This window comes from Simochromis diagramma, unplaced genomic scaffold (assembly GCF_900408965.1).
Source record: "Simochromis diagramma unplaced genomic scaffold, fSimDia1.1 OVJJ01000361.1, whole genome shotgun sequence".
Lineage (NCBI taxonomy): Eukaryota > Metazoa > Chordata > Actinopteri > Cichliformes > Cichlidae > Simochromis > Simochromis diagramma.
In genome coordinates, this window is record NW_024386860.1 from 4259030 (window position 1) to 4285340 (window position 26311).

The 26311-nt window shown below is 38.6% G+C and overlaps 1 protein-coding gene and 1 long non-coding RNA gene across 8 annotated transcripts in view; both read right to left on the reverse strand.

Moving 5' to 3' along the window:
* Positions 1 to 1279: 1279 nt before the first annotated feature.
* Positions 1280 to 2573, reverse strand: LOC120732330. Its single transcript, XR_005695572.1, has 2 exons — positions 2449 to 2573; positions 1280 to 2254 (listed from the first exon to the last, which is right to left on the reverse strand). It is a non-coding gene; the product is annotated as an uncharacterized LOC120732330 (long non-coding RNA).
* A 1068-nt stretch (positions 2574 to 3641) lies between these two features.
* ca14 (carbonic anhydrase XIV) overlaps positions 3642 to 26311 on the reverse strand; it is a 36071-nt gene continuing 13401 nt past the window's right edge. The window contains exons 2-16 of one of the 7 annotated variants that reach the window (XM_040029831.1): positions 26125 to 26133; positions 24082 to 24089; positions 17568 to 17646; positions 17304 to 17327; positions 13775 to 13954; positions 13406 to 13551; positions 11894 to 11989; positions 11697 to 11763; positions 10515 to 10672; positions 9441 to 9567; positions 8597 to 8620; positions 8370 to 8454; positions 8152 to 8193; positions 7048 to 7101; positions 3642 to 5491 (exon numbers count right to left, since the gene is read on the reverse strand). In XM_040029831.1, the coding sequence (XP_039885765.1) occupies positions 5380 to 5491; positions 7048 to 7101; positions 8152 to 8193; positions 8370 to 8454; positions 8597 to 8620; positions 9441 to 9567; positions 10515 to 10672; positions 11697 to 11763; positions 11894 to 11989; positions 13406 to 13551; positions 13775 to 13954; positions 17304 to 17327; positions 17568 to 17637 (1185 nt within the window). In that variant the 5' untranslated portion in view covers positions 17638 to 17646; positions 24082 to 24089; positions 26125 to 26133 and the 3' untranslated portion in view covers positions 3642 to 5379. Of the gene's footprint in view, positions 5492 to 6175; positions 7102 to 8151; positions 8194 to 8369; positions 8455 to 8596; positions 8621 to 9440; positions 9568 to 10514; positions 10673 to 11696; positions 11764 to 11893; positions 11990 to 13405; positions 13552 to 13774; positions 13955 to 17303; positions 17328 to 17567; positions 17769 to 24081; positions 24090 to 26124; positions 26134 to 26311 lie in introns of those variants that run through there. The other 6 variants (XR_005695571.1, XM_040029834.1, XM_040029832.1 and 3 more) reach the window with 6 other exon arrangements.

The window sequence follows — 26311 nt, forward strand, 5'->3', positions numbered from 1 at the left end:
AAAAGAAAACACGCAACCAGAAAAAACAGAGGTCTAGTGCACAGACGTAATGAGATGAGAGACACCAAGGAAGGGCAACGCTAAAGAGAAGGCCACATAAATAGCCACAACCCTCCTTTATCATCAGAGGGCAACACCAAGAACTCAAATTGCAGAGATCATAACCAAATGCACAAACACACTCGCAAAAAATAGCAGTGCCTGTGAACTGTAACAATCTCTATTCATCTTTTGCATTGAATCTTCTGTGTTCTGCAACCTGTGAACTTGTAAATAACGTGCCTATAAATGATTCTGTGCTTGTGGTTCTTTTTGTTCTCTTTTTGAGAACCCCTCAACCCATTTGTGTGTAAAATCAATTTATTTTAAATTTCTGTGACACCTTTCTCCCTTTTCATTAACAAGCTGCGTCTAAGATACGTCACTTCACTGACTACATCCTCAAAAGTATAAAAAAACCCTGAAGAGGTAGAAAGAAGTCAGCTTGGCAAACCTATGGATCCACTTCTCATCTCAGGAGGTCGAACGTAAGAAGAAGCCAGCAGAGGGTGCTAATCTGAATCAGCAGAGACCAGAGAGGCACTGTGGCAAAGCTGTGTTAAGATTGTGATTGAAAGCAGCTCATATGCTGATTTTTTCCTTAATCTCAGACTACATCTGTATTTAACCACACCTGAAAACTCTTATTTCATTTAGTTAAACTGCCATCATGTGCATGTTAAGCTATTCAGCATAGTGATGAGCAATTTGAGTTTCAAGTGCACGCGTCTTCATGGTCTGATATTTCCTGTGGTTTTTGCATCGCATGCAATAAGTGTACACACAGTGAGGTACCGATACTTTCATCACTGACAGACGACAAACCCATTTGGTTAATTTGCTGGAAGGAAGAACAAAGCAAATATTAATTTCTTGAATTTTGAAACTGAACTACTGGATCTATTAGGTGTGACGAGACTTCTTGTTATGAATGTATAATAAATATATCAGCTGCTCCAAACAAAGCTCACCCAAACAATAGTTATTATCAGTCTTCTGTGCAGCTTGAATGGGTTTGCTGTCTAATTGCTGCACTTTCACTGTAGCTTTTGTGGACTAATTAGCAGGCAAATCAGTTAAAACAAGACAAATCTAGAGACACAATCTTCACATGGTTGTCATCTACCTCATTTGTAAACATGAATCACTAACTACTGGTGGATTAAAATAAAAGACGTGGATGGATTGGGGCGATTCGTTGAGTTTGTGTCAGAGAAAGATGAAAGAAAAATTCCTGCAGTTGCTTTTTGAGAATTTTTATTAAATTTACTCTTCATGGGCTCATAATTTAGCACCAATAATTTTATTTTTGAGTCAGTCTCAAGAGACCACTGTTGTTATTCAAACCCTGCACACCATGTCTGCATGTCCACAATCAAATTATTCAAATCAAACTCATAGACAGACTCACCTGAGCAGTACATGCATAAAAAAGTAGCAACATTTGTTACAAAAATCCATCTTTAAATAACTGAATACTTGACTTTTTTTTTGTTTGTTTTAATATTGCTTTGAAGTCAGAAACTCCAAATCAAATTTCATGACTGAAATGTGAACTGAATTGAAATGCCTTCAGATAAAAAAAAACAAAACAAAACAAATCCATAACATTTAATTAATCAATTTAAAAAAAGCTTATAAGGAATAACAAAGTAAACAACAACCAGAGCCATGTCGTTTTTAAGCTGGGAGCATGGCTTATCCTGGGGTCCTGGCAGGCTTTGGCATTGTTATCAGGCTTCATGTTCGTGGGGTTTCCCTCAAAATGGACCGGCACACACTCGTTGTCCAACACTTCACAGGCCAGGATCAGGTGTTTGGTGTCCTTTTGGACACTTTTGATACCACAGGTGTCCTTAACACTTCTCACTGTGACAAAGGTGAAAGGCTGCTGGCTGATGCACAGGTTATCCTTGTACGTCTTCCCTCCATTCTTTGAGCAGACGGCCTTCACCCTCTTCAGTTCCTTTGGATCAAGGAAGGACTGTGTGGGTCTGCTACAGTCCCCGATATTCTTAATGTAACTAAACCACTCATTTTGATCAAGGGTCGTAGGAGTTCCATTGCGAACGTGGCGATCCATGAAGGTTTTGAAGCCTTTTTTCCAAGTGGAGAGCTGGCAGGGAGCATCGCTTATGGCAACAGTTTGATGTCCCAGAAAAAGACAGACGGCAAGCGAGAGGTAAGTCCTGGGAGCAGCCATTACCCAGCGGTCCTGCAGAGAGCGAGAAGATTTATAAAGGAGCTATAAAGAAGTCGTGAACAAACACGTTACAGCTTTTCGCTGAACAGTACATAAAAAGCAGCTGAATTAGCGACAGAGCCACAGCTGACTGTCTGTGCAGTTTTTAAAACATGAAAACGGGAGCAGAAGTAGAAAACCGCTGCTTATTTGAGACAACTTCCTACCTTTTGCCAGCTGCTGGTTCTTCTGTGAGATATAGAAGTGAAAGAGCTCCAGATGTGAGATGATTGCGCTGTCTTTCAGTTCTCTTCCTGTGCCGCACGAGTAGGAGTGGCCAGAACTTGTGCATTACATAAGGCCGACCACATGGCTATGCTTCAGAGCAGAGGAAGGCGATCCAGTGACTGCTATAAATACTAAAGGTCCAGTGAGCTATTTTGGCTGCTCACTGTGTGAGTCTGCTGCATTGAAGGGCTGCTTTTTGTAACACGTTAATTTAATTATGCAGATTATTATCATGTTTCAACCGATACATCACTGTCTCTGTTTTGATAGCCTAGCCTATGTTCCTGCAGACGTGACCTTTCAATTATAAATCATCTGACATCATAGCGTAAGTTATAGTTAAGATTGAAACACAGGAATACTTAAAATTGCTTGAGATGTCATCAAAAGTCAGAATATGTTACAAATGAAGAAATCATATCTCATTTACAGTGGCTTGCAAAAAGTATTCTGCCCCCTTGAACGTTTCCTCATTTTGTCACATTACAGCCACAAACATGAATCAATTTGATTGGAATTCCACGTGAAAGACCAATACAAAGTGGTGCACACGTGAGAAGTGGAACGAAAATCATACATGATTCCAAACATTTTTTACAAATAAATAACTGAAAAGTGGGGTGTGTGTAATTATTCAGCCCCCTGAGTCAATGCTTTGTAGAACCACCTTTGCTTCAACCACAGCTGCCAGTCTTTTGGGGTATGTCTCTACCAGCTTTGCACATCTAGAGACTGAAATCCTTGCCCATTCTTCTTTGCAAAACAGCTCCAGCTGAATAATTACGCACACCCCACTTTTCAGTTATTTATTTGTAAAAAATGTTTTGGAATCATGTATGTTTTTCGTTCCACTTCTCACGTGTACAACACTTTGTGTTGGTCTTTCACGTGGCATTCCATTAAAATTGATTCATGTTTGTGGCTGTAATGTGACAAAATTTGGAAAACTTCAAGGGGGCCGAATACTTTTGCAAGCCACTGTATATGTGATTGAAATAAATCATTTATATTTTTATATTAAATCCATGAAATTTAACATCAAATAAAGAAAAAGGGTTAATGAGATCAGAAGATGTTTGAATGGCTTCGCTTTCGTAAGTGAAGTGTAACCAAACTTCCTCATTGTCTTTTCTCGCTTTCATCTGAGTTGTGATCTAATCTTCAGGCCTCCAGAGCACAAAACAACTGTGACATTAATCACACGTTTATGTTCATTAAAATCTGATTAATACACATAAAGCTAAGAAGGTCTTTTCAGCTGATTTTGCTGTGGTTCCACAAAGCGAGCAGGCCATAGTGAAAACATGGGGACCATAATCTCCTCTAATGTACTGGTACTACCAGTATCAGTACTGGTATCAGTCATGACTCTTAAACAAATCATAGGTGTCATATGTTGTCACTGCAGTCTTCAGGAATGATCTATGTCATGTGCAGCTGGTCACGTGTACGGTATGCTTTCATAATAAAGCTCCGTTGGATTGCACCCTCATCATGATCTCGTCAGCACGTTTGAGTTTAACACACAAGGCCCAGGAAGCAGGTTTGTGTCTCCAGCAGGAATCAACCCAGTGTCCTTCTGCTTACTAAGCAACCATGTTAACCACTACAATCCAGAGACACCTCCAGCTTTAAGTGTTTTACTGGTGTAGTATTTTGCATCATGAACACACACGTTACTCTTTTTGCTGATATGTTACTTCATTTAAGAAAAATGCCTAAATAAGTTTGTTACATTTCGGTATCAAATATCAAAAGTGCCTCTTCAGTCTTTTTATTTTTTCTCTGCAGATGTGAAAGCACCCTCCACCTCAAGTAGGAAAGGCAGAGGAAACAAAATTAGACAGCCTTGCCTCGCAGCTGTCATTTTACAGCTCTGTCAGGTTTGTATGACATGAATGTGACACGTGGCTCTGCTGCATCATGAACAGTTTTGTCCTGGCCCACTGCTCCATCTCATGATTTCAGATAAAACACACAATGGCCATGATATTTTGGGTTAGGCATTCACTTTTTATGGTTAGGGTTAAGGTGAATGAATAGGGAAAACTTTATGTCAAGCAGCATCCTCAAACTTCCACAGCTCTCAACACTTCTTACTTGATCACATGCAATCATGCAAAGCCAGATATTAACACGCGGTCATATGTAATCAAGAATCGGCAAGTTTGACATTCAGGTGTTTTAATGTGGTGTCCATGTTGACAAGTTAGCTGAAAACAAACACATAAAGAGGACGTATAGCACCTAAACCCTCGATGGAATAACTAAATGCACATAAATAAAACTGATTTACAACAAAATCTGCTGATTTCAGTTCAGAGCCAGAAATGTTCAGATATCGTGTATTTTATACAAATAAAACCTGCTTCATCTCTCGTGTGTGTTGTTATCAAATTTTCTTCAATTCTTAGGTTTTAGTGAAAAATAAAATAATTTTAATTACGATTATTAATGTGCCAAGTGACGTGTGCTTACAGTTCAAAGAACAAAGTGAACAGATAAAATACCGCCCCACTGTGATAAAAACAACAGAATGTTTATCCCCCAAAGTATTTACATGAGTCGGTCATATATTCCAGCCATGCATGAGCCATACCTGAAAAAACCCCCCAGCAAAACTGCATATTTACACCAACTGCTCCCTGTGCAAACTGAGGAAATGTCATACGCCAGACAGAAATGGTCCGGGCAGCAGGTGGCTTCTCCTGTGTCCAAGTCCCTTCGCTTTTTTTATAAGCTGCTCCTTCTTCTTCTTTTAGCGTTTTGTAAATGATAAAGTAAAAACATGTTGCTTCCTCTCCCCTGAGGAGATGTGGATCAGCAATAAACTCACTGATGAGAGGGACAGTGTTTGATGTTGCTGTGAGCTAGGGCACACTCTGAGGTGACAGCAAGGACTCTTCTTTCTTTTCTGCTTCTGAAGTCGAGTTCATAGCCATGTCTTGTTTTTCCTCTTTTTCCTTCCCTGAATCCTTTGTCCTGAAATGTCAAAGCGAAGAGTTATCCCCACCGATTAATCGCACATACTTCAAAACTTCTCAGATAGTTTTTTTTTTTTTTTTTAAATGTCAGTGTAGTTTATCCAGAAGAGGTCGCTCCTTGTCCAAAAATACAGCTCAGCCCCGGTAAGGCTCCATTATATGATTAAAAAACAAAAAAAGAAAACTAAAAATGATCAAACACGGGTGTTTTAGGAACCTATGAGGGCAGGGGATAAATTAGTAGAGTCAAGAGAAAATAAACTAGCAGAGGGGGACATGTAACAAAGGATGCCCACTGGATTTACTGTGTCACTGTCACGTTGCAGTACAGCAAGAGTACATTTTTTTCATCACATATTTTGGATATACTAATGACATTTTGCTTTAAATGTATATAAATATCCTTCTATCCTTATCCATTTTTTCCACTTGAGTTCAGGGTCACAGGAAGGAGCTGGAGCCTATTGCAGCTGTCATAGGGAAAGAGGTGGAGTAAACAAGCCCCCATTCATATAAATGTCCTGGCAGTTCATTCAGATGTCGTAACAGAAGCTTTAAGAATCTGTGGATATATATCCTGTCTTTCAGGTTGGTCGTGTCATATCAACTGCCATGTAATACTATAAAACGCATTCATAGAGTTGAAAAGTTATGGTATAAAAATGTATTGTCTTTTTTTTTCTTCATTTCCTTCCAGCTTTACTCTGTTTGGGAAACATTAAACATGTGATCTAATCCAACACAGAAGCTGTGTCAGGTTACTGAAGCAGGTTACTGGGGTTGACAAAATACTATTAACACCTTTCAGTAAAATGCATTTCAGTTCAGTTCAGGTTTATTTATAAAGTATCAGATCACAACAGTAGTTGCCTCATGGCGATTTATATCGTAAGGTAAGGAGCCTACCGTAATGCAGAGAAAAATCTGGTCCAGCCTAGAAAAACATGCACAGTCGGCCCCCTTATAGCTTCTGTGCAGAAATGTCAGTGCATTTAGAAGAAATCAGAGGTTGTGTCCCCAGAAAGCCTTGATGTGCCATTCAGACTCTAGTGGATCCTTGTGTTCTCACGTTGTTACACTGGTTTAAAACACAAGAGTATTTAAAAATGGAAAGCTATCAGCTATTCGCAAGAGCAGCGAATGATGAAAAGTTTCCTGTTGCCACTTTAAATCAACTAAACTTTAGCCAGTAGAGACAGATATTAATATTCCTTCCCATGTAAATTTACAGTTTAAGAGACAGTCCAACACAGTCACATATGTATCCAGTGAGCACTGAGTACATTAGAAGACAGAGGGACAGAACTCTAACACCTAAAACTTTAGGATTAAGGACTACTCTTCTTACTAATGACAGATGTTTAAGAAATTCTAACTGTACTCTGGAGGCTTTCTTGGAAGTTAAAATGTCTCACAGTCTTTAGTAGGTACTCTAAGAATGTCTAACTCATGAGGATAAGTTATTGTGAATAGGTGGTTAAAAAAAGAATAAACTACGTCTGAGAGGTTGAAATTAAAGTTTTGAGGTCAGGGGTCATAATTTTGAACAGTGACCTTGGCATGGGAGCAGGCCGGTTATTGTGCAGGACATCCCAGCTAGAGGTAGAGCTGTCACAAGATCAAAAGATGGAATCACATGACAGGAACAGAAGAACAAAACAGAGAGTTAACATTTCAAAGAGGCTGTATGCAAGTGTTTTCTTCCCACTGTGCTCTCGTTAGTCTGAGGGACCGGAGATGAGATTTTAATGTAAAGTTTAAAGCAGATTAACAAAATGAAAGCTGATGGTTTCCCAAACTCCTCGAGGGATCTAATAATCCATTTTGGGAAGTGCTGAAGAAAGCAGTGAAGATGTTAGCTCTTTCCCCCATGAAGACAACATTTGACGGCCTCAAATATGACAGAAGCTGTTCAGCACAAAAAAGAGAGACAGTGTTTACACATAGTAGGCATCCAAGGGGAAAAGAGTTAAATCGCTCTGGCATGGGAAGAGCTCATACTTTCATTAATCAGTGGTAATCATGAGAGAAGGCAGCGAATTATGAAATAGGCATGTTATTGCAGCAGAGGTCAAAGGATCGGATTATTCCCAGCACTGATCTTAGTGCTAATTTTATCTTTTCATTTCTTTCTTTACATTTCTATTACAGCCCAACCAACACTGGTAATGGTAAAAATGATCATATTTAAGTTAAAACCATCTGATATTGTAACTATATTCACTGAGCTCAGAGCGCTGATCTCAACAGGAAGCTGCACTGTATGTTGGGTTGTATTGGATCACACTGAGGCGTGCCTGTAATTTTTAATCCTTTCGAGGCTTCAATCATTAAAATATCAATCTTTTATAAACAGTCTGCTGTGCATACTGATATATTGTGTTTCTAACGGAAATTTTACTTGTTGCTGGAAATATATGCAGGTACCAGTTTTGTCCATGCCAGTGTATTCGTTGGACTCTAATTTATGTCTGCTTGTCAGCATACTGTAATTAATGATTTATATGTAGATTACTATGAGATCACCATTGTTTTCATTCACAGGGATCGAAAACAGAATGAATATGTCTATAAGCCGATCCAAGATCTGCGCTGAGGACGCCCGACACAGTCAGTGCTAGCCAAAAGCTCTGTCAGTATTCAGGTCAGGTAAAGCACCTGTTTACCACGACTGCTTCAAATTGGAGGAGTTTAAAAAATCTGCCAAGAGAAAGGAGTTGGAGTGAGGCGATCTCCCCCAAAGTTTCTACAGGTAAACAGTAAAGTTAAACCAAAAAGAAAAACAGAAAGACCACAATGTGCTTTTGAAAGAGTGGAAAGAAAAAACAGCAACGAGACTATGGAAATGACGAAGCAATGCAGTAAAAACCTTTTACCGTATTGTCTTCACGATGAAGCGAACGATAACCGCCAGGCCTACACAGCCACACATCACTCCTATCACTATGGCTGTTACTTCTCCTGCAGGGATGACCACAGAGACAAACAGGAAAGCAATAAAAAGTGAACAGAAATACAGAAATAAAGCAATCCAGCGAATTAAAAAAGCGATTCTACAAAAAGTGACAGCAAAGATATGCATGGAAATAACTGCTAGTCTTACCAGACGAGAGCTCCTTCCCCGATTCTACAAAATACAGAATAAATAATCATTTTGTTATTTTTCGTCTCACACGGAGCAACCAATCGGTTTATCTTGACAGTATCTGCTGTTCAACTCGTAGTGTTATGAAATGTTATGTCCACTCAGCCTTGCTGCCTTTTCAAGAGTGCTGATATCACAGGCTTTCCAGTTCAGCCACTCATTACAATGAGCATTTTACACAAATTCTTTCTCCTTTGTTTTTGTCTGCCACTCTGTCTCTCTCTTTCACTTCTCTCTCTGTCTCTTTTTCCTCTTCCCTTTTCTCTTGCGATTACAATGGAGACAGTGTTCAGTTTCTAAAAAATTCTTTTCTCCAATAAGCTTGCAAAGAAACACTTTTTCCTTTTCCATCACTTCCCCTTATTCTCTCTCTTTTTCTCTTTAATCATGCCATCCTAAGGTTATTGTCTCTCAAACAAAGTCACCGGCAATCATTAGTATTCCCACATTTCTCCTCACTTTTCACGCTTTCCATGCATTGTACTAATTGCTTGCTTTGCTCTACATGGTCACCCACTGACTTTATTGTACTCATTGTTCTTTGTATCACGAGCAGCAGATTGGCATTACAATCACCCAGTGTAGAAGGGCTAAAGTGGGGTAACACTTCAAAACAGACTGGCTGTGACCTGTCCCAAATCTGCATTTCTTCAGTCTGAAAAGCTAAAAAGAATATTCTGCTAATATTCTAAACTAACCAAGTGCTTATATGCAAATATGTGACTTCCTGTGCACCACAGCAACATGAAAGAGAGAATTTCATGTCTCTTTTAATTATCTGGTTGTAGTTACTCTGTCTGACCTGCAGAAAAGGAGGTGAAGATGACTCTGTGGTTGAGTGGCTGTGTTGCACGGTAGTTGTCCTGCAGCAGCATCCTGTCTGTTTCTTCAGCTTTACTGGAGTAAAGGATTTTCTCCAACTTCAGCAGCTGGAGTGGAGAGATAAAAAGGAGAAGAAGAGCAGTTACACTGAGTTCTAGACTGCACGTGGAAAGCAAGTTTATATCCTTCTGGTAGAATAAAAGCTGTCAGTTATAGTGTAGTGCTGAAAGTTAAGTCAAAGTCACAAAAACATTCCAAGTTTACACTTTCTGTTACAAATAAAGAAAATATAACACTGCTGGAGTAGGACAGGATTTTCTGGACCATATGCAGGCAGCTCCTCGGCCAGTATTTAGTGCTGATATGTCTGCCTGGGACATGCTGGGTTGATGTTCTCATCAGAGGCAGATACAACCAATGAGCATTGCACAGCTGCAGGATGCACTCATCACATCCACAGGAAGCTATTACATGTCTAAAAAGGTAAATATGTTGTTGGTAAGATAATGTTTTGTTATCTTAAAGGGATAATAAGTTCTGTGAGATATGTTTTTACATATATTTATCATGATAAAAATAATAGATTGGATTTTATATAGCACTTTTCAAGGCACCCAAAGCGCTTTACAATGCCACTATTCATTCACACACTGGTGGAGGCAAGCTACGGTTGTAGCCACAGCTGCCCTGGGGCAGACTGACAGAGGCGAGGCTGCCATATCGCGCCATCGGCCCCTCTGGCCAACACCAGCAGGCGGTAGGGTAAAGTGTCTTGCCCAAGGACACAACGACCAGGACAGAGAGCCCAGGGATCGAACCTGCGACCTTCCGGTTACAGATACGCTTCCCAACCCCCTGAGCCACGGTCGCCCCATGAAAAAATAATACATTTCACTTTGATTTTAAAATAAAAATAGGATTAATGTTTTACTCAATATGCTCAATCGACCTGTTTCATATTAGTGAGGAAAAACATAACTAGCTGAGCAAAAGATGAGGCATGTTTGTTCTCTTTTTGCACTGTTTAGAGATTAGAGATTTTAGATGTGCAGACCTGGGCTACTGAGATTTGAACCCTTTTATGGAAAAGGGTCCAGATAACACTCTGGTGGCACGGCGGTGTTGTCAGGGAGCCGTTGTATCGATAGTATCGCCCAAGATCCTCAGGAAGCAAAGACTGCACGTCAAAGGCTGGGATGAACGCTTTCTGGTCTGATTATGAATGAAAGGAGAAGAAGAAATGTGTAAATACCCAAAACAACACGTTTTTTTTATCCTCTTAAAACTTAACTGCTTTTAATTTAAAACATTTTGTTACAGTGACAAGCAGAGCTGAAAATAATTGATCTATGTTTAATTACTGAAAATTATTAAATAGTGAGATCACTTAAAAGAACACAAACACTGTAAATGATTAAATGTAAAGAAACTGTGAAACAATGAGGTGGTTTAAAAATATTTGTAGGAGGATGAAGCTGAAAATGGACCCCAGCCTAAAACCTGTCTCACATGTCAATACTGTGGTTGAGTCCACCTGCTCTCATTCGAGAAGTCAAAAAATAAGCCCATCCTATCTAGATGCCACCTAAAGACACTGATCCATGCATTTATCACCTCTCGCCTGGATTTCTGAAATCCTCTTTGGATTGGGATTAGCCAGGCCTCCCTCTCACGTCTACAGCTGGTACAAAATGCTGCTGCACAATTTTTAACTGGTACAAGCAAACAAGAGCATATAAGCCCAGTTTTAGCATCCCTTCACTGACTTCCTGTTAAGTTTCGATCCATTGTAAAATTGTTTTATTTGTTTTTAAGTCTCTTAATGGTCTTGCCCCTTGTTGTTTGTCTGAGCTGCTTCACCCTTACATGCTATCATGTGCTCTTAGATCAGCTAGCCAGGTGTTTTTGACTCTCCCGAAGACATTTTATAAATCCAAAGAGACATAGCCTTTGCAGTTGTTGCTCCTAAAATGTGGAATGAGCTATAGCTGGAGGCTCGCTGTTTTTAAAAACACACCCTTTCTCCTTGGCTTTGACCCAGTGTGAGTTTCTGTCTTAAACTTTTACCCTTTGTATGCACCTGTACTATTTCTAATGTTCTTCAGCTCCTATGTATTAACTTATAGCTGATTTATTGTTTTATTTTTGTTCTCGTATTTTTTATAAAGCCCTTTGGTTAGCTGTTTTCTTGTTTTAAAGTGCTTTAGGAATAAAGTGGAAGTGTACGAAGACTTACCTGCGTGCCTGATGCGACTCAGATAGTTGAGGATGTTGTTAAACGCCGGGTTTGTCTCCTCACCTGTCTGGGAAAAGTCGGGCTTAAATGATCACTAAAATGCTCAAAAATATTCCAGCTAATGAGTGTAAGATTTACACCTATTACTTTTTTATGATTATATGGATAGCTGCTGTGTGACAAAATTGTTTCATTACCACAATGAGAATTCCTAAAACAGCCAAACCGTCTTTCTGGGTCATCGCTGCAGACATGTTTGGGTAGAGCTCAGAGTTGTAGTGCACCACATGGAGCTGGAGGGAGTAGGAGGACACGCAGTATTTTTAAAAATTCACTCTGACAAGGAAGAAGGCGGCGAAGAGAGGCTTGGGTTTAAAACTGACAGACAGAAAAAGCTGGATGCAAAGTCCTGAAAAGCACTGAAATGTCTCATTATGCTGTAAAAGCCCAAATGCCAAGTTCATTTTTTAAAAATGATAATTGTCCTTTTCTTAAAGGTGTATCTATATTCAGCTCACCTTCATCCTTACTCCACTCTTTTACCTTCTTTCTTCTACCTTGTTCACTCTTTCCAAATTTTATTCAATCACCTACTCGTGTCTTTCCCTCTTTTAAATTCTGTATTTTTTATTATTTTTAATTAACATTAAATCAACACAAATGTTTCTTGGATGTCATTTTCCCCCTTAGCCTCTCGTCAGTGGGCTGTTTCATTATCACAGTAAACCAAAATTAAATCAACAAAAAAAGTGACACAAAGATTTAAATATAGAATATAAGAAGATCTTTAAATATACCGATGCAATTCCAAAAATAAATAATTGTATTTGTTAAAATAACATTTATCTTTATAGGAGGGTATATTATATATTTGTTATTAATATGTTATATTTAAACAAATATTTATATAATCTCAATCATCACTAAAAAATGAAAAACACAATCAAAAATAGTTTATCAGAGAATATAAAAAGTCTCTCATTTAATTGTGTCAATTTTTAGTTAAATGCTTACTGCGTTTACTGCATGTGCCAAAGATAAATAGATACATTTTTAAAAAGAGAGTTGGGTTTTTTTCACTTTTGATAGAAAAATAACTGAATTGACTGCTAATTCTCAAAGTGTTTTTCTATCAATCTTTGTCTGTTTTTTTTGACTATTACTTAATTAAAAAGTAATAGTTGTAGCACAGCCGTTTTACAAAGTAGTTTTATGCACACGAGAGGAAGCGATGCATTTCTTTGTGACTTTTTCCAGCTGCAAATTCACACATTTACTGCTGTAATTGTTGATACATATTGTGTGTAGTCACATATTTGTAACCAAGAAATCTGCCTGCCGTCATGCTGCCACAGAATTTGGTGTGACATGCACATTGCTTAATTGTGCATGTCACACATGTAATGGCAGATTCTAAGAAAACCTTTTTACACAAGTGTGTCTTACATACATGTTAAATCAGCTGAAAAAAACTTTTATATTTATAAAAATATTTGTCTTTATATTTATAAATGAATGAATAAACATCTTTATACTGGTCCTTGTTGTTTATTTATTCATTTATTTATTATTATTATTTTTATATTACAAATCTGTTTAGTCCATGCTATGTTAAGTGACGCATCATGTATTGTGGGTGAGTTTCATATTTACTTTAACTGTATGTGTGTGGTTACTGGTAGTTAACAGTCAGATGTGTTTAAATGTACCTCTGCATCTGCACTCAGTCCGTTAATGGTGTGTTCACTGCCTCCGGGACTTGGGCCGTCATTGCCCCAGTGGAGGTGCATTTGTATGGCTGTAAAGAACCACGGCAGCCCCCCGAGTCCCATCCATTCTGGCAGTTCAATCACCACTGATGGAGAAATAAACAACACTGGTGACTTGTTTCTAGGAAAGCGTATAATAAGAATCTACAATTTTAAAAGTGGCTATAAAAATGGAAAGTTGCAAGTCATCTCTTATTAATCTCCTAAAGTAATTAATGAGCTATAAAAGTTTGCTGACCACATCTGACTCCAGTATAAACAGGCAGACCGTAAAACTGGAACGGGAAACGAGCTGGCTGCCAAAGTTACCTGTGTGTCCGTTATTGTACATAGTGAAGGGTTGGTTGCCGTGCTGGCTGTAGCCCAGCGGAGTCACAGGGATCAAACTGGGGTCGTATTTAGTCTGCGTGGTCATCACATCAACTGGAGACTGTGAGGTACCACCACAATCCGGGAAATACTCTGACCACTCACTCTGGCCGACTAAGCCTTTGACAGAGGAAAGACCGTTACACTGATGTCATTCAATCACACAGCTCACTGGCTCAGTGAAAAGCTTCTATTGATGTATCTCTAATTATGCAGACCAATTATTCCTCTATGTGCTCTTTAGGTTCACAGGCTCGTGGCAAAAACATGCACACATCCAAATATTTATGTGCCTTTGATAAAAGCCACCACTGCTGACAGTGCAGGACAATCCTGAACCAGTTTTGTTAAAACAGTCTAAATAACTGAAAACTGTTTGTTCAGAGAAACATTTCTATTTCTACTATTTCTACTGTATTGAATTAACTCTACTGTCAAAGACATTTAAAAAAAAAAAAAGGCTGGAAAAAATACAAACATGCAGGGGAAATGGATCTAAACAATGAATCAAAGAAATCAGCACCGCATTAATTTTTATTAACCAGAGCAGTGGATCAACTGCTTAATCAATGTTGGTTGTCACCTGAGAGGATATATTCTAACCCAACTTTGAATGTCTGGTAATATTTATTTGTCCTAATATATTTATTTGTCACTCGTTTAACGTTACATAGTTGTTTAATTAACACAAATAATAGTAGCGCAGTGTCTTTTTTCTTATTTTGCATGACCACATTAACCATGTTGGGCTCTTACTTGTCAGACTCCTCATAAATCAGTGTGGGCATGATCGCATATTGAATGAGGAATGAGTGAGGAGTTGGAAAGACTTGTTTTTAGTTTTTTGGACACTTAGACTTTTGCTTTGTGTGTGTTTCTTAGTGTTAGTGTTGGTTCTTGTAGCATGAATAATGTTATTCTAGTGATGCTAGTGCCTCGTAAGGCTCAAATTGATCAAAACATATTAATACAAAGGTTACTGAGGGGCTACTCTGTTTATTACTTAGTAGATTTAAAATATCAACATTAAAAAACACAAAAGCAGTAATATGTGTTTCCTGATTACTAATGAAGACCTGATATGTTTTGATGATATTTGCTACTAAACAGCTAGTTAATGCAGATATCTGTGGTCAAAGAGACACAAAACATAAATAAACAAATAAACCATGTACAATAGATGTGCAATGATAGATAAGATTATAAAATTACTTCTAATTTAACAAAGTGCATTATGATTGTTGATGAGAGTCCATTTTTTCATAAAATACAGTGCTTTTTAAAAAACATAAATACTATATTTGTACCATGAGTAAATTCCTACAGCTATGAAAAAAAAAAACATTAAAATTGCTTTTTTTTAATATAAAATGTGATGCTTAATTTTGGATGGTTTAACACAGATGATGGTAAATTCTGGAAAAACTATTGTTGTGGCACTGATAATTACTGACTTGATTATTGAATGACAATATCAGTATTTTATATAATTATAACCTGATGAGCATGAAAAACAAAGTATTAGTGTGTACAGAAATTATATTTTTCTCTACATTTTTATAATAATCTGTACAAGATTCAGATATTTTTGCTGGCTTCCATAGGAAATTACTATGAAATGTCGGTCCCCTGCTCACATAATATCTAATATCTAATATCTGTTAATGTATAAAAGATTAAAGAGTATTAAGATTAATTATTTTTAAAGAATTTAATGGAAAGATGGACAGAGATACGCTGAGAAAGAAGCTGAGGGAGAGGAGGGTAGTTGAGGCCTGGGTTCACTGAATTAAAAAGAGACTGGTCTATTCTATTGCACGATAAAAGAAACTTAGAAAAGAGGAAAGAGAAAGAGCGACATGTGAGTCAAAGAACCTGAATTTCAATTGCAAAGCGAGGAATGCTTTAGAAAACAGGCACACCACTGACACCTTTTACACACAAAAATGCGAGGACTGTCATGTTATTTGCAGCTGTAGGTTCACTGATTCTATGTTTAAAAGCACATTATACCTCTGCAAAACCAACACTTCCTCTGCATAGACACAGTAAATTCAGAAGGCTTTGTTTACACTCAAACACACAGAAATTGAGGAATTGAGGAGGGGCCTTGACATTAATTATGTAAACGCATACCACATGTCCACTCCCACTGCTTTCTCCATATCTCCATGTAACCCCCACCTTGCCCTCTCTAATCTGCCAAATGCCCACTGCCCCTCACTAGCTACTCTTCACAGCAAAGAACTTCAAAGTCTCGCAGCCCCCTAACTGGTTGTCATGGAGGTCTCCATGGTGACTGGAGGCGAAAATTATGACCCCCATGCACCCACCCTACCTCTCAAAGCATGCTACAACTGGCCTGAATGCAGCTAAAAACAAAGACACATTGAGAGGCATGATGAGGAGATCACCGACTTTCCCTTAAATGTCTCTAAACTCCTGTGAAGACAAATCTCTGACATCAAGTGATTCTCCACTTCACAACCTTGTGCTTAATAAAACTGATTTTCTGCATTAGTAAACACATCGTATGTACTGCAACACAATCTTACAGTTGTCTGCCTCTATATCCAGCATAATAAGACCTAGACACACATGTATATACACCATCTGCCTCCTGGTACAGACTCTAAAGTTTGCTGTGTATTCTGCATGTACTGTATATCAGTGCTGCTCTCCTGAATACATGCAAAGGGTGCTAATCTGTGCACCCCATTCATTCCCACAATGTCTTTGTCTGCAGCATAGGCAGCCAGTGTGCCTCAACAACACAATAAACACATAGGATATTGTGCGCTGCAACAATACACTGTGCGATTTGCTTTGCTTTAGCTTCATTCCGTCCCATCTCCCTCGCTCTGTCCAACACACTCATCTTCGTGCACCTGCCTCTCTCCCAGTCAGCCTCTCTCTCAGGCTTTTTCTAGCTTTCTTCCTTTCAACCGGCCTCCACCCACCCCTTCATCATCTCTGTGTGGCTGCTGCCCTCATGCCAGTTTGCTGAACTGTAACTAATACAGAGAAGGGGAAAAACAGAGGGAGAAAGGGTGGAAGATATGGGAGGGGAGGACCTAAATCCTACCCCAGTTACAGAAGCTTTTACCAGAATTTTAACATTTTAGAGATCCAGATTTAAGATGTGCAGCCAAGCAGGTGAAAACCCTGCTTAGTTGTTTCATGCAAAACTTGTGCAAGTCTTTGATGTCATCAGATTAGATTGCGTAGTGGATTACACATTAAACTGTACGAAATGTCTCTATTTGTTTTCAGGTCATTACAAAACTGACTTCAGGACTTTGCTTCTTATTTTTAAAGTGATAAAAAAACAAAAACAAAAAACAAACAAACAAACAATTGCCCCAGATATCTAACATACTCTAACCATAAATCTAGACAATGTTGTGCTAACTATCACTCAATAAAATAATCTGTTTTTTAATGAGCTACATTGGGAACTTGAACTTACCAGAGTAAGTCCAGGTGATTTCCTCTGGAAAAAAAACAAACAAACAAAAGAGAAAAAATTCCTGAAATTTCTGTTTTGGTTAAACCAAATTTAAAAATTCACTTTGAAAAAAGAAAAGGCAGAGGATAAAAGATAAAAGATAGATCAGGAAATTACTACTTTTCTTCTACTAAGGCTCAAACTGGAAAACCCAAACCATCAAATACCAGAATCAAAGCCAAAAATCTCACATGATGCCTGTTATTATGTTAATTTTCACCTTACCAGCAGCAAGGGCAGGCGTCCACTGGAAAAACAGAAGTATTAGCAGCATAAAAAGACCCAAAGTGTCCATGTTATCCCGCTTTGCCCATACACAGAAGTGAATAAGAGCAGACTGAGAGATGAGGAACGAGCAAGAGAGAGAGCGAGAAAGAGAGGAGAGAAAGTGACGGGCTCCAGCAATCCCACCTGCCACAGCTCTGTTTAACAGCCAGAGTGTTGATGTCACATGCTGAATCCACTCAGGCACACAGTGCACTGGTCTCAGCAAGAGAGAGATGAACAGAAAGTATGAAAGAAGACAAAACGAGAAAATCAGGGGCGAGACAAGGCCCGGTTTAGGGATCAGTTAGTGAGAATTCATTCAGAGTTGGAGACGTGACTCTCTTTTGCAAAAATACCCTGCCTAATGCAGGACAATCAACAGTGTTTCCACAGACACACAGACACAAATACACACTGAAAATACAGATGAAAAATATACAAATTGTACGAGATTAAGTCCAAAAATGACCAAAAAGAATAAGATTCAAAGCCCAAAATATCAAAGTAAGACCTAATTGTAAACTACACCCACCCCCAGATGTACTAGGATAAAAACAAGAAACCACAAATATTTTAGAAATCTGTCAAAAACATGTTTAACAAAACTTTTTTTCCCCATGCTAAATTTCATGGCATTACAGGGTTAGTGATGTTGTGATGATCTATAGGAGGCAAAATGACAAGAGCTATGCCATTGTTCACAAACTTTATGATCCCACATCAGCTGTAAAACCACATTGTATGAAATGAATGATGTTGAGCTGCTTGGGCAAGAATATAGATGACAAGAAAAAATGAAAAAGAAGAAGAAAGGGGGAAAAGGAGGTCATACAGGCAAAGAATAAAGGTGTTTAGTACAGTCAGAAGATGTGGATGAGTGAAAAACAGAAAGCTGAGAAGACAAACAAGCGCTGGTTCTCATACTAGTATTGCTAGTCAACCTTCTTCTATGTTTCGTTTATCAAAAACCCCCAAAAAGGTCAATAAAAGTGCAGTTCTGATTTTATTGCATCACCCCTCCATCTTCTCCCATCCTACGACTCTGCCTCTCCACCCTCGCACTCCACACTCATTCTTTTATCGTCTTCCCTCCTTTCCTCTTTGACTCCAGTCAAACATTGTCGTCCACTTTTGCTTTTTCCTCAGCTGTGACTGTGTGTGTCAGCAGCCTGCAGGTGTGATCAATTTTCTTGTCTTTGTGACTTTGTTCACATGTGACTGCATGCATGACTGTGTGGTATGTATGTGCATGTCATATATGAGGTTTAACCACAGTCAAATACTTGACTGGAGGTCACCCTCTAAAGGCTCTGCAGTTTATTAACAATATGGTGTCAGATTTATGCGTTTTATTGTTTTCTATTGATTTCTTCTTGATTGACTTGAATGGCAACAGTAGCACAGTGTTTCTCTGAGCATGAAAAAACATGAAGTTCAATGATTTCTTCATAGAAGAATGCCTATCACAAACTGAATCAACAACAAATTCATTACAAAACTAAATTACAAACAACGAAAAAACTGGTTCTTTCACCTGCTGCAGCAAAATTATGGGAAAATTACAGATTTTTTTGGTTTGCAAGGCCTCTCTTTGAATGCAATCTACTCTCAACACTGTCAGTTCTTTGGAACTGATACTCTGACTTTTGTTATAAAATAATAATAATAATGCCCTTTTTTAAAATAACTTACTCATGCTTCACTACAAACAATATTTGTTATTTGAGGTGCAATTGATGCAACTCTGCTTTGTACTTTTATCAGTCACATCTTGGAGATCATTCACAGTGCAGGTGACATTGGGGGCCATTGATTTTCAAATGTTCGTCCAATATATAACCGACAGCTGTTTCCTGTTCTTGGCAGACAGGAGTGGCCTCCACTGTGCTCTTCTGTTGCTGTAGCAGATCTGCTTCAAAGTCAGATGTGTTATGATTTGAGAGATGCGCTCCTGCACACTCCTGCAACCACTCGTGTTTGTAACGAGTGGTTGACTGACTTACTGTTGCTGTTCTGCTTAAAATCTTCTGGCCGTTCTTCTCTGACCTCTGACATCAACAAGATATTTTCACCCAGCTGCTGCTCACTTGATATTTTCTCATTTCAGACCATTCCCAATCCCAGCAGGTCAGCAGTATTCGAAACAATTAGACCAGTAGCTGTGCCACTTTTATTCCCCTTTCTTCTTGATGCTTGGTTTGAACTTGATCAGACTCTACTGACCATGTCTACATGCCTGAATTTGAATTTCTGACCTGTGATTGGTTGATTAGGTATTTGCATTAATGAGTAATAAAGTGGCTGCTGAATGTATGTGGTGTGACTGTAATGGACTATACAGTGGCTGCTGCTATGTTCATGGATTCTACATATTTTCTTTGTCTATTTTCTGATGCATATAGTTTCACGAGTATCATTTTGCTTTTCTCCATTTAAGCAATTTTGTAAAATTTCAAGTACATTGTTCAAATTTCATTTTTTGTGCCTAAAATGTTTTTACTCTACATTAGGGCTACATTTTTGCTGCACTCCATCCAAAGTCAGTAAGGTGCAGATAAAAGTAAAAAAAACTTTTGTTCATTGTTTCGTCATAAATGCCACAGCAACCCAGTATGTCAGTGGACACACTTTGAGTAGATTGGCTACTTTGAAAAAAAATGACCAGTAAAATTTCTTAAACCAGAAACAGACTCAATGTTACTGCAAAGAAAATATATGTATAAAAGAGTTATCTCTATGTCCCACATAAAAAGATAACCAAGCTAAAAGCATCCCAGTGTGATCTTTACTTTTAAAGATATTAAAGTTATACACATTTTGGAACTAAAAAAAAAAAAAGTTTCAAGGCTTGTCTGTGTTTCCATATCTGCTGATCTGGTTACAAGCCCCTAATAAACTTGAAGAGACCACTCAAGGCCCACATGACTGCTTTGTTATGGTCAATAAACTTAACCCCCGGAGGTCTCCTGGATCCATTTCCAAGCATTAACTTCAAGGTTAAGTAATTTATTTGTGGTTCTCTCATGGATTCTGATTTTAAATAGAAAAACATCTTTTAAAAACCAGAACACAAAATTCCCATTTCTCATCTGGGGTCTTTCTGATTTTACTGTGTTTCTTCATCACGTTGGTGTAAGTCTCACATCAGGAGTGTCACTGTCACCACATCTCATATCACAGTCTCATCTGTGCAAGTCAGTAAAACAGTCTAAACAAAGGATGTCAAACTCCTTTTACAATGAGGGCCACATACAGCCCACTTGGATCTTCAGTGGGGCAGATGAGTGAAACTACTCTTTCTGTCAGTGTAAACATCTTTAATTATACATTTAATCCCTGAGATCTTTTAATATAAGATAAATAAGTGCAGTATCTACAGCAGGTCTTGGTTTATCTTCATGACAAATGTGTAAATGTATGAAATGTAAACTACTATCCTGTAGCTTTAAAAGAACAAGTTTTTGTTGATTGATGAACATTTTCTCTTTTTTTATACTGACATTTTTATATTAGACAGTAAAAAACTGGAACCTTTCCTGTTTATCTTTTAGGTAACTATTTTGGTGTAGTATCTTTATCAGCAGGAAAAGCTGTCAAATTTATAGAAAAATACAAAATTTAATGCAACCCATCATATCAACCTAGCCACCTCTAGTTTTTTCTAAGAGTAACATCATATCAGTCACTGCCATTTTTAAAAAATCATCCCTTTTTTGTTGTAAATCAGTCCTGATACTATGTGCATCAGAAAATAAACAAAGACAAAAATATACTTACAACACAGAAACAATTACTGTATAGTATGACAAAGTCACACAACATATGTGTGTAGTTCATGCTTGCATGTAATAACAGTGTCATAACCTGCACGTGTGACACAAGACTGAGAATATGTGTTTGTAGCTGCTTCGACTGAACCTCTTCTGAGACCGCGTTTATATTTGCTTTCAACTGAAGAGCATATTCACTGCTACCACTGACAGCATTTAACGGCCTTGCTGTTTCATGTATATTTTAAAAACTTGAGAAGTGATTTGATTGAAAACACTAATGCAATGCTTCACAGCGTTGTTTCATAAGCGAGAGATCTGTATTTCTTTCTGGAAAATAACAAATAACAATTTGATCAGTTGTGCCATTCAAATGAGAAACACACCACACAATGACTATCACCTTTAGCAGTGAAGTATGTGTAAAACCAATAGCAGTGTGTGCAAATACTATGAGAAAGCCTGATGTGGGTTCTCACTGGTGTGAGATTGATTGGAGAATGGCGTCAAAACGATCAATAAAAACTGTCATTAAATAAAGATCTTCGGTGTGAACACCAGGGGGAGCCCTATCCATGTGACATATTTTGGGCTTAACGAGCAGAAAATACACCCTAAAAGTAAATGTTATCGTCACTTCTTCCTGCAACACTGGAAAGATCGTTACAATCCTGGAACTGCTCCAAAGATGCCGAATAAGGAAACATCGACATTTATTTAGGTGAAAAATAGCGAATCACAAAAATAAATAAATAAACTAGTGAAAACAGAAAGACTGAACCCACGTGAATCCACTGCTTCACTGTGAACCGCCACCAATTAAAGTCTCCACGCACTGATTAGCTGCACAACTACTTTTAAACTGGATATAAATCGCCCTTTAGGGAACAGTTCCCTTTAAAACCTCAGAGTCAATCCAAGCAAGAGTCTTTTGATCTAGATTACATCACATTGTGGATTCAAGGATAAACTTCAAAGATAAAACTGAAAAGGTTACATCACTTACTGCATCAAGCATAGAAACAACAGGATATAGAATTTAATTAATAAAATCACTGATTGCAACTATTTATCCCTTAAGATAAACAAAAGTGTGGGAAAAAAATCCCACCAGGTCTGCTCATAAGTGTTTGAATTATTTGCTATTTATGTTTGTTGTTGTTTTTTCGTGAAACTCTGATCTGTTCTCTTCCTCGGGTTGTTGACAGCGGTTTGTGTGACTCGTGACTATTGTTTCTAACATCTCTGGCACTGATCTCGCGATCTTAGTTTTCTCCACCTCCGCTGTCTGTCTCTCAGCTCCATCCTTTCACACAGTGCACCGGAGCGCTCAAACGTGAAGCGCTTCAGCCAAATTATGCAACACTGGTAACACTTGCCGCTCTCCCATTGGCTGCTGAGTCTTCCACTTGGAGGTGTGGCTAAAGTGCTTCCACCTGCCATTTGCCAAGTCTGTGCCGAGGGCGTGTCTGCCTGTTTCATTCACAAATCTAGCAGCGGAGCGTCTCTCCGACATGTGAAGATCCCTCTGCTTATTCTGTGGCACACATGTCTGCTCCGCAGATGTACGCCTGCAGCCTGAACAGAAGATGGAATCTGACTAGTTCTGAATGAAACTGTAATGTTTGTGGTGACAGCAACAAATATTACTACCATAATGGTGTCCTTTAGCACTTGTGTGATAGTAACATATGAAAAGGAGTCTAGAGAAATGTCCGTGTTATTAAAGGCACGAGGCTTAAAATAAATGTTGGATGTCGGTGGTCTTCGAGCCCTCGGGGAGCAATTCATTAAAAACAGGTGTGATCCTTTCACAGAAATTACTGCATCAGCTCAGGAACACTTCCACAAATTATTGTCTGTTCACGTCCACAAATTTTCTTTTTTTCTTTAAAAAACCCCACATATGGCTTATATGTGAACATAATCCAGAAACACTGCTATCTTCTCTGTGCTAACCCTCATTTAAAATGTACTCAGGCAAGGATGTTGGGACAAATCAAAATTTGAAGTTCTGTTTGGAAAAATGAACACAGCATCCCACAACTAAAGAGGAGAGAGAACATCCAGTTCGTTATCAGCAGTCAGTCAAAAAATCATGCATCTCTGATGGTGGGTGCATTAGTGCCTATGGAATTGAGAGCTTGCAAATCTGGAAAGGCACCATCAATGCTGAAAAACATATAAAGGTTTTAGAGCAGCATATACTTCCATCCAGACCACATCTACTCCAGAGAAGGCCTTGCACTTTTCAGCAACATGCTGCATCTATTACAGCAGCGTGACTTTGTATTAGAAGACTCTAGGTTTTAAACTTGCCTGCCTGCAGTCCTGCCTTCTACAAATAGTCAATACATCATGAAATTAAAAGCACAACAAAGAAGATCCAGGACTTTTTGAGCAGCTAGAATCCTATATCAGATGAGAAAGGGACGTTATTCCTCTCCCAGAAGTGCAAAAACTGGTCTCCTTAGTTCCCAGAGGTTTACACACTGTTGTAAACATGGCACCCCATCCCAACTTTTTTGAGACATGTTGCTGCTATCAAATTCAAAATGAGCTGATATTATTCTTGGGTTTAAATATTTGATATGTTTTCTGTGTTCCACTGTGAATAGAACAAGGGTTCATGAGATTTGTGAATCACTGCATCCTGTTTTTATTTACATTTTACTTAGTGTGCCAGTGTTTTTGAAACTGACATTGGAAGCTTTAATCGCACTGTAGTTGCAAAATACATTGTGAAAGAGTTTGCGTGATACTTTGGAACTGATTCAAAAAAGCATGTCTGATTTGCCCAAAGGTGAGTGCACTATCACTGAGGAGCAGATATAGTAGTTAATAATTGTGAGGCAGGCGCTAAAGTACCAGGCTTCAAACCAAATAGTAACTTATTTAAAATTTGAAACAAAGTTTAGTAGTACTAAGCAGTTTCTGCCTGTTCTGCAATGAAAAGAAATATACTGTTTAGACACTCAGGTACGTGCACCCAAACACATAATAATTACAAGAGAGATGTACAGTGTGTTTCATCAAGTTCCTTTATGGATATTATTTGTCTTTCTGATGGAGGACAAAGATACAAAGAGCACAAAGAGTGTATACTGCAAACTGTCTCCACTTTATATTGCAGCTCTTTGTGTCTTTGTCTTCCATTAGACCAATGACTTTTCAGTCCTAGTGTCTGATTCTCACCTCACCAAACAGGAACTTCAACTTTCACTACCTAAACATTTAAATGCTTTCACACTGAGTAAGAATGTATGTAGAAATGTCTTCTACGTAAAGTAATCGTGTAAATGTTTAATTTAGCTTCTATAATTAAGCGCTCTCACATCCCTCTTTGTTTCCCTCTAAATCATCTGCTGAATCCTTTTTATTACATTCATGCAATAGTCAATTTTTACTACAATCAACCCAATGGAGCAATGCTCTGATTTCCACCTCAGGGACCGGTTTGACACACTGAACTTTGACCCACTTAATTGACAAACACATCTTCCATAGATGATACTTCAGCTTGTCAATACAAGGACTGATAATGAGAAAAGAGAAAAAAAAAACATGGAAGCCAAGTGGAGGATGGGATTTGAGGGGGATGGTCTTCAGCAAGCATGAACTCGAAGTAGGTTCAGTGAGTTCACGTGCTGTAGAGGAATGCTCACGTAGCACACATACGACCTTTCCCCTGGTTTACTTTTTGCCAAAGTTCACCTGTTATTGTATCCTGACAATAAGAGGGTCCTGTTTGTGCACCTGATGTTAAGGTTACTAAATACTGAGGGAGTTGACATAGTTGCAGGCCTCGAAGATGGTAATTGTCAATCTAACAAGGACACAGCCTGTTGTGTACATTGAGGAGGGTCAGTTGGTTCATGTGTATGTTAAGCATGGCAGTGGGGGAAGGGTAGGCCGTTTATCATAGGCTGAAACATGCTGGGCACTTCGGATCTAAAAATACAAGTCAAAGCCAGTAAAATCGTGGCCTTACAATAAAGCCTAATGAGGAGAGAACCCAGCAATAAGATAAGTATGTAGCATGTGACAAGATCATGTGTATGATCCATGTACGTTGGTATAATGCATTGCAAGTTTCAGAGGGAGGGTCAGTGAGTTCGCTGCTGTAAGGCTATATATCATGGTACTGGGAGGTGATTTGTTATCTGTATGATTGCATGCAGCAGTGTGTGTTTTTAACTTAAACATGAAATGACACTGACACAAAGCAGGCTATCACACTTTAAATACGATATTTCATTGTTGGAAAATGTATCACCTCAGCTCTCCTTCCTACTTTCATCCTCTGAATTTCAGTTTGTGACACTAGACAAACGAATTGGTAAGCTTTAAACTGAGGAAAATACAAAAATGTTCACATGAGATTATGTAAAACTGCAAGAAATGTAGCAAATGAACAATATCCGTCTAATATTGCAAGTTATGTAAGCCAAGATATCTCAGGGTGAAAGAATTGCACAGCCTTGTCCAGGCAGAGTGACCATCATTATAAGAAATGTGATTTTCTAGTCTGTTCTGGGCAATATAATGAAAAACGTCGCCCACTGTTTGTTTAGTTATTATTTTACCTTTGAGAGGCCTTATTTGCAAGCGGTTTTCGTGCTCCATGCGTGCCTTCTGCTAAACCTCTCAAGTCCCTTGTTATATTTATTTATTTATTTATCAACGTGCGTTCTTACGCTCTCGGTATGAGTAATTTTTGCGCACATCTCATGCATAGAACATACAGCACACGTCTCGGGCCGACGTGCGTGCCTGCGTGTGTTTACACCCGCTCGCTATAGTAGAGCAGCCCAGCCCAGACGCCACACTCACGGGCGACACATGAGTGGGCAGGACCGTGAGTGCCGGGGCCGCCGTCCAGTCAGCGGAGATCACTGCGATCACTGGCTGAAAGGTTCAGCCAATGGCGCG